The sequence below is a fragment of the Balaenoptera musculus genome, chromosome 7 (genome assembly GCF_009873245.2).
Source record: "Balaenoptera musculus isolate JJ_BM4_2016_0621 chromosome 7, mBalMus1.pri.v3, whole genome shotgun sequence".
In the NCBI taxonomy this organism is placed as follows: Eukaryota; Metazoa; Chordata; class Mammalia; order Artiodactyla; family Balaenopteridae; genus Balaenoptera; species Balaenoptera musculus.
In genome coordinates, this window is record NC_045791.1 from 94,531,681 (window position 1) to 94,546,213 (window position 14,533).

General features: G+C 54.4%; 1 protein-coding gene across 1 annotated transcript in view; it reads right to left on the minus strand.

Annotated features, from left to right (window-relative positions):
* Positions 1-4,393: 4,393 nt before the first annotated feature.
* The window catches only part of CFAP65 (cilia and flagella associated protein 65), a 39,391-nt gene continuing 29,251 nt past the window's right edge, over positions 4,394-14,533 (minus strand). Inside the window, exons 22-32 of the mRNA XM_036857670.1 lie at positions 11,818-12,009; positions 11,552-11,710; positions 10,221-10,364; positions 9,926-10,039; positions 9,626-9,733; positions 7,501-7,545; positions 7,061-7,263; positions 6,478-6,606; positions 5,463-5,945; positions 4,640-4,777; positions 4,394-4,526 (exon numbers count right to left, since the gene is read on the minus strand). Coding sequence (XP_036713565.1) covers positions 4,394-4,526; positions 4,640-4,777; positions 5,463-5,945; positions 6,478-6,606; positions 7,061-7,263; positions 7,501-7,545; positions 9,626-9,733; positions 9,926-10,039; positions 10,221-10,364; positions 11,552-11,710; positions 11,818-12,009 — 1,848 coding nt within the window. The remainder of the gene's footprint in view (positions 4,527-4,639; positions 4,778-5,462; positions 5,946-6,477; positions 6,607-7,060; positions 7,264-7,500; positions 7,546-9,625; positions 9,734-9,925; positions 10,040-10,220; positions 10,365-11,551; positions 11,711-11,817; positions 12,010-14,533) is intronic.

The following is a 14,533-nucleotide window of genomic DNA, read 5'->3' on the forward strand; positions in this document are numbered from 1 at the left end:
AGCCTCTGCTTGCACCCCCACTCCCCACTTCCCACTTTTCTCACACACACCTGGCCTAGCCCGAATGAGGGGGTGAGTTGCCACTGTCGTCATGGGGACTAATCTCCGAGAAGGTCAGTGAGGCTCTGCTTCTGCCTTGGCTGGATTGGGGATTAGCGCCTGTGTGCAAACCCTCCCGCCCCCCGGTGCCTCCATTCCCAGGTCTCCACACTCTTACATAGACCCTGGGCAGCCTCCACACCCAGAAGTTCCACGGCTGGGCCAGAATCAGCAGGTGGGTAGTGGGGCCAGGGCAGCTGCCACAGCTGTCTGTCCAGCTGTGGCCAAGAGAGAAAGCGGGAGAGATGGAGTCAGATCCATGTCCCTCACTACTCACGTGGCCTGAGCTTTGTCCCTCTTCACCTTCTGCCCTTTAATGGGGAGAGATGGGTCTCCCAAGTTAGGGGTATCACCTCTACTTCCAGCCCTGGCTCACGTTTGCAGGTCACATAGAAGCCACCTCTTTCTCCTTTGTTGTGGGTAATTTCCCCATCCCGACGTGGGGTGGGATGGAGGCTGTTTTCACATAGCCTCCCCCTTCCCCTGCCCACACTGTCTCTTCCATCCCTGGTTACCCTGACCTCTGACCCAACGTCTTCAAATCCCATCTCTCCGGAGTGTACATCCCTTGTTATCTCACATTGCCTCTGTGTATCTCTGGTCTCTCTCTAGCTCTCACTTTCACAATCTGGGGTTGGGGGGGGCGGTGTCTGCAGCCTGTCTGGACCCTGAAATCTTCCACACCCTCTGGGCTGCACCCTCTGTCTGTCCCTCTGTGCTTCTGCTTGGATTCTCCACCCTCTTGCTCATCCTTCTCCCCTCTCCATTTCTCATGGGCAGTTTGCTGGTCCGCCTATGGCCAGCCACACTCCAACCGCTCTTTCCCTTTTTCCGCTTCCTCCATTACCTGTCCCCTCCCCCGCTCAGGGTGCTGACAGGGATGAGAGGAAGCAGGCTCCGCCTTGAGCAGGAAGGGGGAGGGGGTGGGGGCCGCCTCGAACACCAGCTGCTGAACACCCCCCTCCCCAAGCCCTGCACCTGCAGGGCTGCCTGGCGCCTGGAGACTCCGCCCCTGGCCAGGCAGGGGAGGATGGACCTGGAGGAGAGGCCAGATCCCCAGCCAGGTCCAGGAAACGCGGGTCTAAGGGATGGGGGAGGTGGAGGTCTGGGGAAATTGCCGCCCCCGCCAGCGGGGGAAGAGGCAGTGGCTCTCTGTCACAAGGGCAGACCCCAGCCCACTGGTGGCCTCATTCTTCTCACCCCCGCCCCCAGGACTGCTCTGTGTGTGTGTGTGTGTGTGTTTGTGTGTGTATGTGCGCGTGCGTGTGTGTTGGGGGGTGGTCATTCCAAGGGGAGACCTCTTTGTTGTGCAGCCCCAGAATCTGGAATCCTAGCCAGAAGGGGAGTGCTCTAGCCACCTTCCATGACTGGGGGAGGGGAGAGGAAGCCCTCAAAGACACAGGGAAGATGTGCCAGCACCAGGGCCAGGCAAATCAATCAGTGCCAGGCTGGGCCCAGGACAGAAGCCTGGTCAGGGAGGCCAGGATAGGGGCTGCACACACCCAGCCTGGGGCCCATGGACTTCCCCTCACCCTCATGCCCCAGGCTGCTGCACGTAGATCCAGCCTGCAGTCCGCCCTCTCCCCAGACCTGCCTGGGATCTGTCAGAGCCATCTCATCCCCTCCCCCTCCCTTTCTCTGTGCCAAGGACTCAGCAGATCCTGTGGAGCCTGCGGGTAGTTGGGTGAGGGGTGGCAGTGAAGTGGGGGGAAAGTGGAGGGGGAAAGCCAGCACCCCCAGGAACATCCAAATTGGAGTCAGAAGGGAACAGTGACTCCTGACCCTCATTCCCATCTCCCTGGGGACTGCCTCGGCCTGGGTGTGTGGGGTACAGTCCCTCCCCATAATGCTTCCTCACCCTTAGGGGAAACTGGGCTCCTTACTGCTGTCCAAGGAGCCCTCCTTCCACCCCTGACCTACAACTGGCCCTTCCCTCTGGGGCTGGCTCAGCATCACCATCAGTTTTGGGAGGTGGAATGGAGTACACCTGGAATCACAGGGCAGAGACTCAACTGGGAGCTCAGACTGACCCCAGGCCTCAGTTCTAGGCTCTCCAAGCAGGAGGCCAGGGGTCTAGGCAATATTCATCCTCCTCCCCCATGTCAGATCTTAACACTTTGAGTCACTGAAAAGGGGGGTGGTCTGTCCTAGGTTTGGGTTGTGGCTAATGACCCATGGACTCCCACCTAATCTGAGGGCCACTCAGACCTACCCCACCTCCAGCTGACTGAAACAAGAGGCCTTGGGATTATGAAGTTTGGGAAAGGCAGTGAGCTGCAGTGCCTGGGAACCCCATCAGGCAAGGGCTACCGGACCCCATGTTTGTCCTTTTCTATCAGTCTGTCTGTCTTGAACATGGGAAGACTGAAGGATGGGTCAAGGAGATGGCAGGGAGTGAACCCTCAGGATGTCAGCCAAAGATATGTGGAGGAGCTGGACTTGATCCATTGTGATTCTAGCTCCCCCCACCCAGATTTTCCACACCTCATAGCTGTTGTTCCAACCCCTTGAGAGCCTCAAACTTCCCAAGTCAGGGGCCTCAAAAGTATTGCTAAAGCCCAGAAACTAGGATATGGGGACTGATGGGCCCCATGTGGGAGGCCAGACCAACCCCCCTCATTGCGCAAATGGGGGATGGGGGTTGGAGGAAAGCCCGAGGAGAGGCCATGAAATGACTTGCCCAAGGCCACAGAAGTCGCTGGGACAGAGCCGGACTAGAAGCAGGGTTTTCACCTCCGGAAGGGCTCCTGACCAGGCCCACAGCCCCCCATGCCACCCGGTGGAGCCTGCTCGGCCGGCCCGTATTATCCGGAATCGAGCCGGGCAGCCCAGGAGTTGCGGGCAGGACCAGGCAGGGCGGGCGGGGCCGGATGGGAGCCGGATCTCCCCGGGGAGCGGCGCACAGCCTCTCCGACCCTTATGGCGGCGGCGGCGGCGACAGGTGCTTGCGTGGCGATCGGGCCGGGCCCCCGGGCGGGTGCTGAGAGGCCGCCCCTGCCTCACGCGAGCCGAACGAACAAAACGCTCAGGTCCGGTTTGTGCGAGGGGCTCGTCGCGGGGCGGGAGCGGAGGGCCCGGGGCCAGGCTGTGGCCCTCGGTGGTCTCCTGGTCCTGGTCTTCGGCGAGCGCAGTGCGGCACAGCACTCCGCTAGCTGCCGCCCTCACCGGCGCGCGTCTGCGGCTGACACGTCGGCGGCCGCAGTGGCCACTACAGGTGCGCACCTGGCCCGCCCCTCCCTTCCTGGCAACCCTCTACCCGGCCGGGCCCTGCCTGGCTTGGTCCCCAGCGCACGCCCCGGAGCTTGTGCCGGAGCCCCGGCTCAGCGCGCTTTATACGGCCTACTCAGTCCCCGCCCCTAGACACACACACACACACACACACACACACGCACACACACACTCACACCTGTCCGGGCGCCCGTTTGCTCGGGGCAAATATTGACTCAGAGGAGGCGGAGCGCCCCTCTCCCCGCCCCCGCCTAGGCTTTGGGGCCGGAGCTCCTCCGAGGCCTTGGCGGTGGCGGTGGAGGGGGGGTGTCGGGGACCTGGGCGCCTCTGGAACAACACCAGATGTCACTTTTCCACCCACCTGCCTCGGGGAGAGGGGGGGAGGAGCCGAGGACAGAGGCTGCCAGGCGGAGGTTAGGGGGAACCGGAGGTGGGTGTCCTAGGGAAAGTGGGACATCCCCTGGTCTGGGGATTCAGATTCACGATGGGAGTCGTTTAGTAGGGACTGTGGCCCGCTGTCTAGCGATGATCTCCACCCGCACCCCAGCGTCTAGTTCTTGGCCCTCCGCGAAGTGCCTCGATTTCCCTTTCTTCCCAACCTCAGCAGAGTCCCGGGAGCCCGGCAGATGCTGAGAAAAAGCTAGAGGTGGAAGGGCCGAGCCTCAGAGCAAGCGCGGCGGGGAAAGGGTAGGGGTGGCGACCTTGCTCCGCGGCCACCTGCTGCGCAGACCAGGCCTGGCGCTCGGCTCCTGTCCACCCGTCTCTGCTGGGGCAAAGGCCAGCCAGGCCCCGCCCGAAGCGCCCTCCACTGGCCAGACCAGGTCCAGCGCCTGGCAGCGAGCAGCAAGAACTCTTGCCCAGCTGCCGAGTGGAGTGGAGAGGCGCAACCTCCCAGCCCCTAAGTCTCCAATGAGTCTAGGCGGTCCACCTTGGCCGCTTCCACCATCTGTCCCTCTCAGACCGCGCGCGCGAGTTCTTGTCGCGTCGGGGAAATAAAGTCAAGGCAGATATAGAAAAAAAGCTAGATGCTTTACTGTGGGGTGATGGAGAGGGGGGCGGGAGGAACCTAGAGCTGCAAGTCGGAGAGGGTGGGCGCTGGCGTCTGCAAACAGTTGGTGGGGGGCGGCTCAATCGAGCCGGGCATCTCCGCTTGCTGCGGCCCCGGGGACGCCGCCGGCAGCGAGTCAGGAGTCAGAATCCTGGATGACAGAAAGCCCCAGGTAGTGGGGTCGGGGAGAGGCTTCCCGCCGAGCCTGCCCGCCCCTGCAGCCCCTCGCACCCCTCCAGCGGCCGCTGGCCCGGGCCCCCCAACCTGGGAACGCTGAGCGGCGGCAGGGCGATGACGCGTGGCCGCGAAGTGAGCACCACCTCCCCGCGGCTCGCCTCCACCAGGATGTTCTGGATCACGTTCTCCAGCAGCGCCTCCTGCAGGCTAACGAAAGCCGGCAGCCTACGGGGCGGGAGGCGGGGGCGCCGGGGTCAGCGCCGCCACTGACCGCGCTCTCTGTTCTCCGCTGGCCTCCTCTGTGGTGTATCGTTTGCCGCGTGCTCTACGTGGATTCTCACTTTAACTCCCCGCCCTCCCAACACTATGAGGCATCCTTGTTCCAACTTTACAGACGTTCAAACTACGGCTTAAACAGACCAAGTTGCCAAACGTCACGCTGCTGGTACACGTGGTGGGATTCGAACCCAGGGAATCGGAGTCCCCATCCCAGGGCCAGGGTTGGGGAAAGGCATCGAGCGATGGGACGGTGCAGAAGGGACTCCTGGGGAATCCCACCACGGACAGAAAGCCACAGAGCAGCCCCAGGGAAAGGCGGTGCAAGAAGAGGTGGTACTTTTCTCCTGGCTCTAAAAACTCATTTAAGAGACTTCGACGACTATAATCACCCTCCTGGAAGTGGTGTGATGGTAAATGTTAATAGTCTGCTCTTGGAGAAGAAAATTAAAGCTTGGATCACCATTTCGTAAATATTCCCACTGAGGTCTTAAGCGTCCAACAGTGATGTCAATGAACACTGAGTTGGAAAGAGAAGCTCACACAGGTAGAGCCCCAGCACACCATTGCCTCCTAGGATCCTTCTGCACTTGACCCCCCCACCCCAAACCCTCACCTCGCTCTGGTTGCTTACCGGCTGATGGCCTCCTTCTCATCCTGCTCTTGCTTCTCCTTCAGTAAGACCTTCAGCTGTTGCTGCCACTGCCATTTCAGGGACTCCTGGGACGTGGGCTGCAGCGTGGGCTTAATCTCCGTCCAGGGCAACTTCTCTTCCTTCTCCTGCAGCTCCTCCTCTTCCATCTCCTTCTCCTCTTCCATCTCCTCCTCCACCTGTTCCTCCTCTTCCTCCTCCAGCTCCTCCTCTTCCCCTTTGTCCTTCTTCTCCTCTTCCCCCTCTTCCTTCTTCCTCAGCCTCCGTTCGTCTTCCTCCTCCTCTTTGTCTTTGCTGACCTCAGAGCTGTTGGAGGACGGAGACATGGCTGGCACTAAGTGCAGGCTGCTGTTCTGGGCCATGAACCTTGCCGACTGCTCATTCCAGAACTGGCAGAAGTAAGGCATTTGCTCCACCAGGTTTCGGTCCACAGCCTCATGGAAGATCTTGTCCTCTAGCAGACCCCTGGGTGGCAGGGAGGAGGAGAAGGTCCTCACTGAGAGGCCTTGCAGCCCCCTGTGGGGGGCTCTGGCTTCAGGGTTCCCCAAGGGGTGGTTCTTGACTACTGTGTCCACAAACATGTGCTAAGTGCGGGGAGGGGAGCCCCTGATCAGTTGCTCCCTCCCATTCCTTCTTTAGAAAAAGGCATCTCTGGGCCCCGTGGATTCTTAAAGGTGAATATTATATGGTAGAGGAAGAGCCAGGATGTCAGAGCTACACAGATGAGAGCCCTGGAGAGACAGTGAACTGGCTCCAGACCACATCTACCAGCCATGACAAGGCAGAACTCGGGACCCAGCCCTGAGGATCCCTCCAGCCATCTCCATTAGAGCTGTACCATCCTGGAGGGCCTGGGACCACCAGTGGAAGGATCTTGTGAGGAAGTTCTATCTTTCAGGAAAGGAAGGGCTGGGATTTCAGGGGCTTTGGGTGGACCCAGAATTGACGAATGAACTAGGGAGATGGAGGGGTGAGCATTTAGGGGGTGGGTGGTCACCTGATTATGGTGGTGAGACAGTCAGTCAGGAGCTGCTTCTCCTGCTTGGAGACAGGGGCCCACTTGTCCAGGGATTCTTCCTCACCAGCCTCCGACTCCTCCCCGGGGTACTTCCTCTTTGGCAGCTCCCTGGGGCAGGCCATGGCATTCTGAGTGGCCTGGGCAAGCCACCACGCTGGGGTTGGGGGCATGAGCAGTGACAGTGGCTGCCCAGTCATGAGGACATAGGTGAGTCTGGGGCAGCCCCCAGCCTTAACCCAACATAGTGCTACTGCATTTGGGGAACCAAGCCCAACTCTCAGAGTCGGCAAAGGACCTGGAGAGGCTCCAAGTTGGAAAGGGAAGGAAGGAGGGGAGGCAGGGAGGCCTAAGTGGGTTCCCCAGGGGCTCTGGCTCTTTGCCCCCTCCTCATAAGGGCCTAACAGTAATGGGGACATTCTGGGCCCCGCAGTGCCCCAGAAGTCCCAGTGATGCCGCACGTGCTCCAAGCCCTCAGCAAGGGTTAGGTCTGGGCAGTCCTGTTCTAGAGCGGGAGGGTGGCAGAGAGCAGAGAAAGCAGACCCCTCCCTCCCTGAGAGTTCACCGGTGCAAGAAGTGGCGGGGAAAGTCAGAGAAGAAGTTGGCCAGGAAGTAGTCGGTGGCATGGGCGCGGGCAGTGAGGCCTAAGCTGAGCATCCCTGGTGAGGGCGGCTGGGGGCATGGCCAGTGTGTCTCCTCCTTCGCGATCTTAAGGTTCCAGCTGGTTGGCCAGTTGAGACACCACTGGTTCTTGATGGGGGGCAGTGTCTTTGGGAAAGGGGAGGCACGGATGACAGGGGCTTAGGGACTGCATTCCCATCACTGATGGGTCCCTAGCCCCCCAACCAGGTTTTTTGTGACACCCCTGGCATTTCATCCCCATCCATTGGCACTTTCATCCCTCCCTTCCAGGAGACTAGACCAGAGGTTGGAGGTATCTCTGGAGAGGAAGCAAGGATCCTCTTAAGTTATCCCAAGGAGATAGGCCTGGGCTTACGTCCTCACCCTGTACTTCCTCACAGGTTCACAAGCTGTACAATATGCCCTTCTCTGTGGAAGCAAAGAGACCCCTGCTTAGGATGTAAGAGGCTTAGAGGGACTCCCCTCTTCCTCCCCTTCCTGCTGACCCATGGAGGGCCTGAAATCAATGTCAGCACCTGCTGCCCTCTTGGTTCTGCCCAACTCCCAGCCACACCCTCTTCCAGAACCTTCTCTAGGGAAGTGCTGCCTGCAGACATGGAAAATCTGGTTACCTAACTAAAGGAAAGACATGGAGATGCCACCAAACAATGCAGGCTGCCCCAAGGGTACTTGTCTGGTTTGGCTTTGTGGTTTGGCTTGCTAAGGAAACAGCCTCCCTTATTAAGCCTTAATTCAGAATTCCCTTCTCCCATAGCCCTCAAGACATGATTTGCCTTCACAGTTGGGCCAGAGGTTCAGAGGGGAGTAGTGTCTCCCTGGGGGTTCAGTGTGGAGTACACAGGGGTGATCGAGGTGCAAGAATGAAACAGTGGGGACTTCCCTGGTGGCGCAGTGGTTAAGAATACGCCTGCGAATGCAGGGGTCACGGGTTTGAGCCCTGGTCGGGGAAGATGCCACGTGCCGGAGAGCAACTAAACCCGTGCGCCACAACTACTGAGCTTGTGCGCCGCAACTACTGAGGCCCGTGTGCCTAGAGCCCGTGCTCCGCAACAAGAGAAGCCACTGCAATAAGAAGCAACACAACGAAGAGTAGCCCCTGCTCACTGCAACTAGAGAAAGCCAGTGTGTAGCAACGAAGACCCAACGCAGACAAAAAAAAAAAAAAAAAGAATGCAACCGTGGGGAGGAGGATCCAAGGTGGATATTTTGAATAATTTATTATCAGTCTGCCCTGCATAAATAGTAATAGCCCATGTTTAGTGAGTGCTTACTGGGTGTCAGGCACTGTTGTAGGCACTTTACATGCATTAACTCATTTAATCCTCGCAGCAGTGCCACAAAGCAGATAACAATTTATTCACAGTTTAAAATATTTTGGGGCTTCCCTGGTGGTGCAGTGGTTAAGAATCCGCCTGCCAATGAAGGGGACACGGGTTTGAGCCCTGGTCTGGGAAGATCCTACATGCCACATAGCAACTAAGCCCATGCGCCACAGCTACTGAGCCTGCGCTCTAGAGCCTGTGAACCACAACTACTGAGCCCGCGTGCCACAACTACTGAAGCCCTCACGCCTACAGCCCATGCTCCGCAACAAGAGAAGCCACCACAATGGGAAGCCCGCGCACCGCAACGAAGAGTAGCCCCCACTCGCCGCAACTAGAGAAAGCCCGCACGCAGCAACGAAAACCCAATGCAGCCAAAAATAAATAAATAAAGTAAATTTTAAAAAAATAAAATAAAATATTTTAACAACTTTTCTTTTTAACCTTTTAATTTTTGGCCATGCTGCACAGCTTGTGGGATCTCAGTTCTCTGACCGGGGATTGAACCCGGGCCGTGGCAGTGGAAGCCCGGAATCCTAACCACTAGGCCACCAGGGAACTCCCTTTTTAACCTTCTTAATATGGAAAATTTCAAAAGTATACAAAAGTGGAGAGAGGGCTACAAAGAATCTTCCATTACCCCCCACTCAGCTTCAACAATTAGCAGTTCATGGCCAATTTTGTCTCATCTATACCCCATCTCTGGATTATCTTGAAGCCAGTCTCAGATGTCATATTACCCCCCATTATACAGCTGAGGGAACTAAGAGGTTAAATAACTTGACTAAGATCACAGAGCAAGAAATCATCAAAGTCAGGAAACAAACCCGGGCAATTTGTTTCCAGAGCCTGTACCTGAAACCACTACGCCACACTCTCTTCCATCAGAAGGTGAGCTCTGCCTGGTTTCCCCTGGGTCCCCAGTGCCCAGCACCAGGTAGGTATTCATTAAATACAGGCTACATGAAGCAGGGAATGGTCAGCCAGCTTTCAGAATCCAGAGAGTCTCTTGGGGATGTGCTATGCTTAGCCTAATGAAAGAAATCTAATCTCTTAAGTCAGGCTGACCAGTTTTTTAGGACCACCTCTGACCACCACCTCTGTCCCCTCTGGCAAGGCCAATCAGAAAGCTCTGTGGTGTTCAAAGCCCACCCTGCCCTCCTCACCTTTGCTTTCCTATCTGTGATGGTGAACTCCACTTCCTGCCGCAATTTCTCGTCCTTCCACTCCTGCAGTTCCTTATGGTACTGCTTCAGGAGTTTCTGCCGGTACACCTGTGGCTCAGGACAAGGAGAGAGAAGACCAAGGTCTGGAGGGCCTTGGCCTGGGCCTGTGCTGTGGGCCCTCCACTCTTCCAGAGGTTGGCCTTTGCCTCTCTCTGGGGGTCTGGGGATCTCACAGACCACCCCACACCTCAAGACTAGGAGCTGTGCACCATCCCAGCTTCTCTCTAAGGCTGATCCTACCTTGCATACCAGGTCCATGCTATAGAAGCTGGCATGCACTGAGGCCTTCAGGGTCACCACAAACGGGATCGTCTCTTCGGGAGCCACCTTTCCTCTCATAGGACTCACAGACACCTATTTATTTTGGGAAGGAGTCTCTGGAGCTTCACAGAGATTGGATGGGACAAGATGGGATAGGGGATGGGACGGGGTGGGATGGGATGGGATGGGATAGAGTGGAATGGGGTGGGATGGGATGGGGTGAGTCTAGAGCCCCTCTGGAGGTTCTGATTCTGCAAACACAGGGAACTCTCACCTCCCCAAAGTCCAGAGCCTTCTGCTGCCAGACAAAGACAATTGTCTCATTCTTGGAGATGTTGTTGAGGAACAGCAGGCGGCTGCACTTGCTCTGCACAGGAATGTTTCCCAGGGAGATATGAGATTGGGACAGGAAGACGTTCTGTTGGTGGAGACAACACAACAGCAGCTTTGGGAGGTGAAGAAATACTAAGCATAGCAACCACTACCAGTCACTGCGTGCTTTCAACAGGCCAGGTACCACTGTAGGCAACTGACATGCATTTGATCCTCACAGTGGCCCAATATATAGGCCACTACTATATATAGGTACTACTATCATCTTCACTTTATAGATGTGCTGCTAAGGTTCAGAGAGCATAAATAATTTTCCAAAGGTCTCTCACAGGCACAGCTGGGATAAACCCTGGAAGTCTCACTCTAAAGCCTATGATTTGACCATTAAAATAGGTTTGGAAGGGCTGAGAAATCAGAATTCGCTTAGAGAAGGCAGAACTAAAGCCAACAAAATTTGAGTCTCTGAAGGATAGTTGTAAATTAGTAGGTGATCAGCTGTTGGCATCTTCACTGGGCACACAGCAGGAGCTGTGTTGTAGGGGTATCTGGAAAGATTGAGGCCATGTAAGGGGCACTTTCTCTCTGTCTAGACCCTGAGTGCCTCCAGAGCTGAGACTTTGTCTGGCTCTTCTCTGTGACCCCACAGTACTCATCCTTCAGTAAGAGTCCAAAGAGGGTAGGAGTGGAAGAGTGGACAGGCAGATGTATTGGTGGATAGTAACTGGATGAGTGCGTGGATGGATGGATGGAGAAGTGGGTGAATGGATGGATGGAGAGATACATGGATGAATAAACAGGCATGTGGATCAGTGGGGAAATGGATGGATGTGTCAGACCTCCCAACAGTGAAGAGTGTGTGAACTAAAGGTAGTGTTACTGACCCTAGATATTTCAGCAAAATCCATCTAGGTCCAGGGGAGAGACTGTTCTATGTGAAGATAATATCTCAGAGCCCTAGAATGGCAGAGCTTCTTTCTACTCCTTTCAATAGCCCCATCCCAATGCCCAGAGGCAAGGGCGGGTGGAGGGCCCTGCAGCAGGGGGAGTGGCCGGAGCAGGAACACCTGTGGGCACTAGGTGGCAGGGTAAGCCTCTCATGGAGCTGGTGCTGCCTCCTAAATCTGGAGGAGGGCTGCTTCCAGGTTCACCTCTGTATCCCTCCCTTCTCAACTCCGTCTCTTCTTTCGCAGCCTCCCCATCCCTGTGCAGTGGACACCCTGGGCCCTCAGTCTCCTCCTAGGCCTCAGGCCTTCCCAGCTCCCTTCCCCCTACCTGTCCAGGAACCATCAGCCTCGAGTGGATGGAGCTATTGTCCCATGAGGAGATGTTGTGGAATGGGGCTGTGTCGCCCATGATGTGAGGGTCATAGCCCACTCCCTGGAAGCGGATGATGGCTGAGTTCCATCCCAGGATGTGTATGGGCACATCCACCTGGGAAGTTAGGAAGGTGGGGGAAGGCACTGGTCAGAGCAAGGCCTGCTGGGGAGGCCACCTCCAACCCCCTCCCCAAGCCCGTGTTAGCCCAGGCTGCTGCTCACCATGTAGGTCTTGGCCTCGATAGGTGAGAAGATCCAGAAGACAAGAGCAGTTGTACCTGGCTGGATCTCCCCTTTGGGGTTGAGGCAGCAGAAGATGGGGTGATCAAAATTTTTTTCCTGAACCTGCGACAGGATGCTGGTCTGGATCTCATATGTCACGGGCACCGAGCCACCGTTATACAGCTCATAAATCTGCCGGGGGAAGGAATAGGGAAATCTCCACACCAGCTCAGGGCTGCAATTCAGAGAGCCTGGGATTCTGTGTCCACTGTGGGAGGGCAGGTTGAGCCCCGTGACGTCACCCTTACAGTCCCAGAGCTCCCTTAAATACCTCTGATTTCCCTTATGGCTTGATCACCCAAGAAGTATATAACTGTATTTTCAGCCTGTGACATTTTAGTATAATCTGTAATTCTTATTTTATTTGCTCTCAACTTACCTTAGTCAAGGTATAAGGGGACACTAATGCTTGTGTCCCTAGTGTTGGAATTTAGGGAAATGTCCATGCATGCACCATCCAGACCCTTCATCGTTTTCTAAGCTCTCATTCTAACTACCTGTGAGACTGCCACTTTCCATGTCTGCCATTAGAGGTAGTTGTGCTTAAAGGCAGATAAGGGAGCACAAGGAAGATATGAGGTCTCCCCAAGACTAACTCCAACGTTGGGGAATCACAGAACGGCCTGCCTGAAACCAGAGATCTTCTGGTCCAAGCCTCCGTGTTAGAGATGAGAAAAAGGAAGACAGTGAGAATAAAGTTTGTCTGGCTTTAGGTCCAGCCCCCTCATCTTTCTCAGCACCCACTCCTGAATGTGCTGATGTTCTTTCTCTAGCTTGGACCACCCTCTGAGCTTCAGACCTGGTATCCAACTACTACTAAACAACTCCTCCTGGTTGTCTCATAGGCCTCTTAAATTCAGCCAAAACCAAACTCTTCACTCTAAAACCTATTCCTCCCCCAGTGTATCTTGTTTCAGCAAATGGCACTACGTATTTCCAGTGGCTCAAACTAGGAATCTAATACATTTTTCATCCATTCCTTTCTCTTACTTCCCAGATCCAATCCCCAGCAAGTCCCAGTGATTTTGTCTTCAAAGTGTAAATTAAATCTGTTCATTTCTCTCTGTTTCCTCTGCTCTCTTGCAGGTCCAGGCCACCATCTGTCATCATCTTATGAATGAAAAAGGAAGCTTGGCTGCAGTTGTGGAGTTTGGCTGTAGGTACAACTGGGTCTTCTCCAGATCTGGGGGCCTTTTCCATTGTCTATGTTCAGGGCCATGGGGGAGTGGTCTGGTCTCTCTGGCATGTGAGTCTTTGCCTTCTCTTTTGAGGGTCTGGGATTCTAGGTGGGGCTTCTGGGAAGCCAGTGGCGTAAAGGGTGGTGTAAGGCAGTGAGCAGAGCTCGGGGCTATGAGACCCCCTCTCAGGTCTAGGAAGCCCATTCCTCTGCCTCTAGGCTGAGTGGCTAAAGGCCCCTTCCCAGAAACAGAAGGGCTTCTCAATTGTTAGAAATTTCAGAGTGGTGAGATGTTTGTGAAAATACTATATCCTCTCTTGGAGATTTCCAATGTACATTTTCAGAACAAAGGAACCTGATTCCCTCCAATTAATAAAGAAAATTCTATAGCTTTGAGGATTTACATTCTAGCTTTTCACGCTCCAGAAAGATGCCCTTTTTGGGGCAGTGATTTTCAAACTGTGACAGAGACCCATTAGTAAGCAGGTCATGAAACCAATTTATCAGGTCATGTCCAGCATTTAAAAAATGGAACAGGGCTTCCCTGGTGGTGCAGTGGTTAAGAACATGCCTGCCTGCTTTTGATGCAGTTGGGGACCAACATTTTCAGTGTGGGAGAAAGGCTATCAGATGTAGGATAAAGAGGTTAAATAAAAATCTTATAGTACTGAATTTTTTTTATATGACAAATCTTGTTTTCTTACCTCCCAACCTTATTAAAGTTTTTATTTAATTAAGCCTAAAAGACTAATAAAAAAATTTTAAGGCACTGTTCTAGACAACCATTTATCCACCAAAGCTTAAACTTCGAAATACATTTTTTGGACATATTAAACATTTATTACAGGTTTGAAGGTGCCTCCTTTTTTTTCAAGGAATATAAAATATACAGGTAATTGAGTTTGTGTATAAAATTATACTTGGCATATTAATTTAAATAGGATTTAAAATCCTAACAGAATTTTGTTTATTTTTTCTTTTTCTTTTATTTACTTATTTACTTGTAAATGCTATATTTTGCATCTCTAATACACAAAGTAAAAAAAAAAAAAAAGAACATGCCTGCCAATGCAGGGGACACGGGTTCGAGCCCTGGTCTGGGAAGATCCCACATGCCACGGAGCAACTAAGCCAGTGTGCCACAACTACTGAGCCTGCGCTCTAGAGCCCGTGAGCCACAACTAATGAGCCCACACGTCACAACTACTGAAGCCCGTGCGCCTAGAGCCCGTGCTCCGCAACAAGAGAAGCCACCGCAATGAGAAGCCTGCGCACCACAACGAAGAGCAGCCCCCGCTCGCCGCAACTAGAAGAAAGCCCGCGCCCAGCAACGAAGACCCAACACAGCCAAAAATAAAAATAAGTAAAATAAAATAAATAAAACATTTTAAAAAATGGAACAGAATAAAATAAAAAAGAAAACATCAGAGTACTTAGCATGTAGTGGTGCACGTATTAATTTGTTTTGTTTCAGTTGTA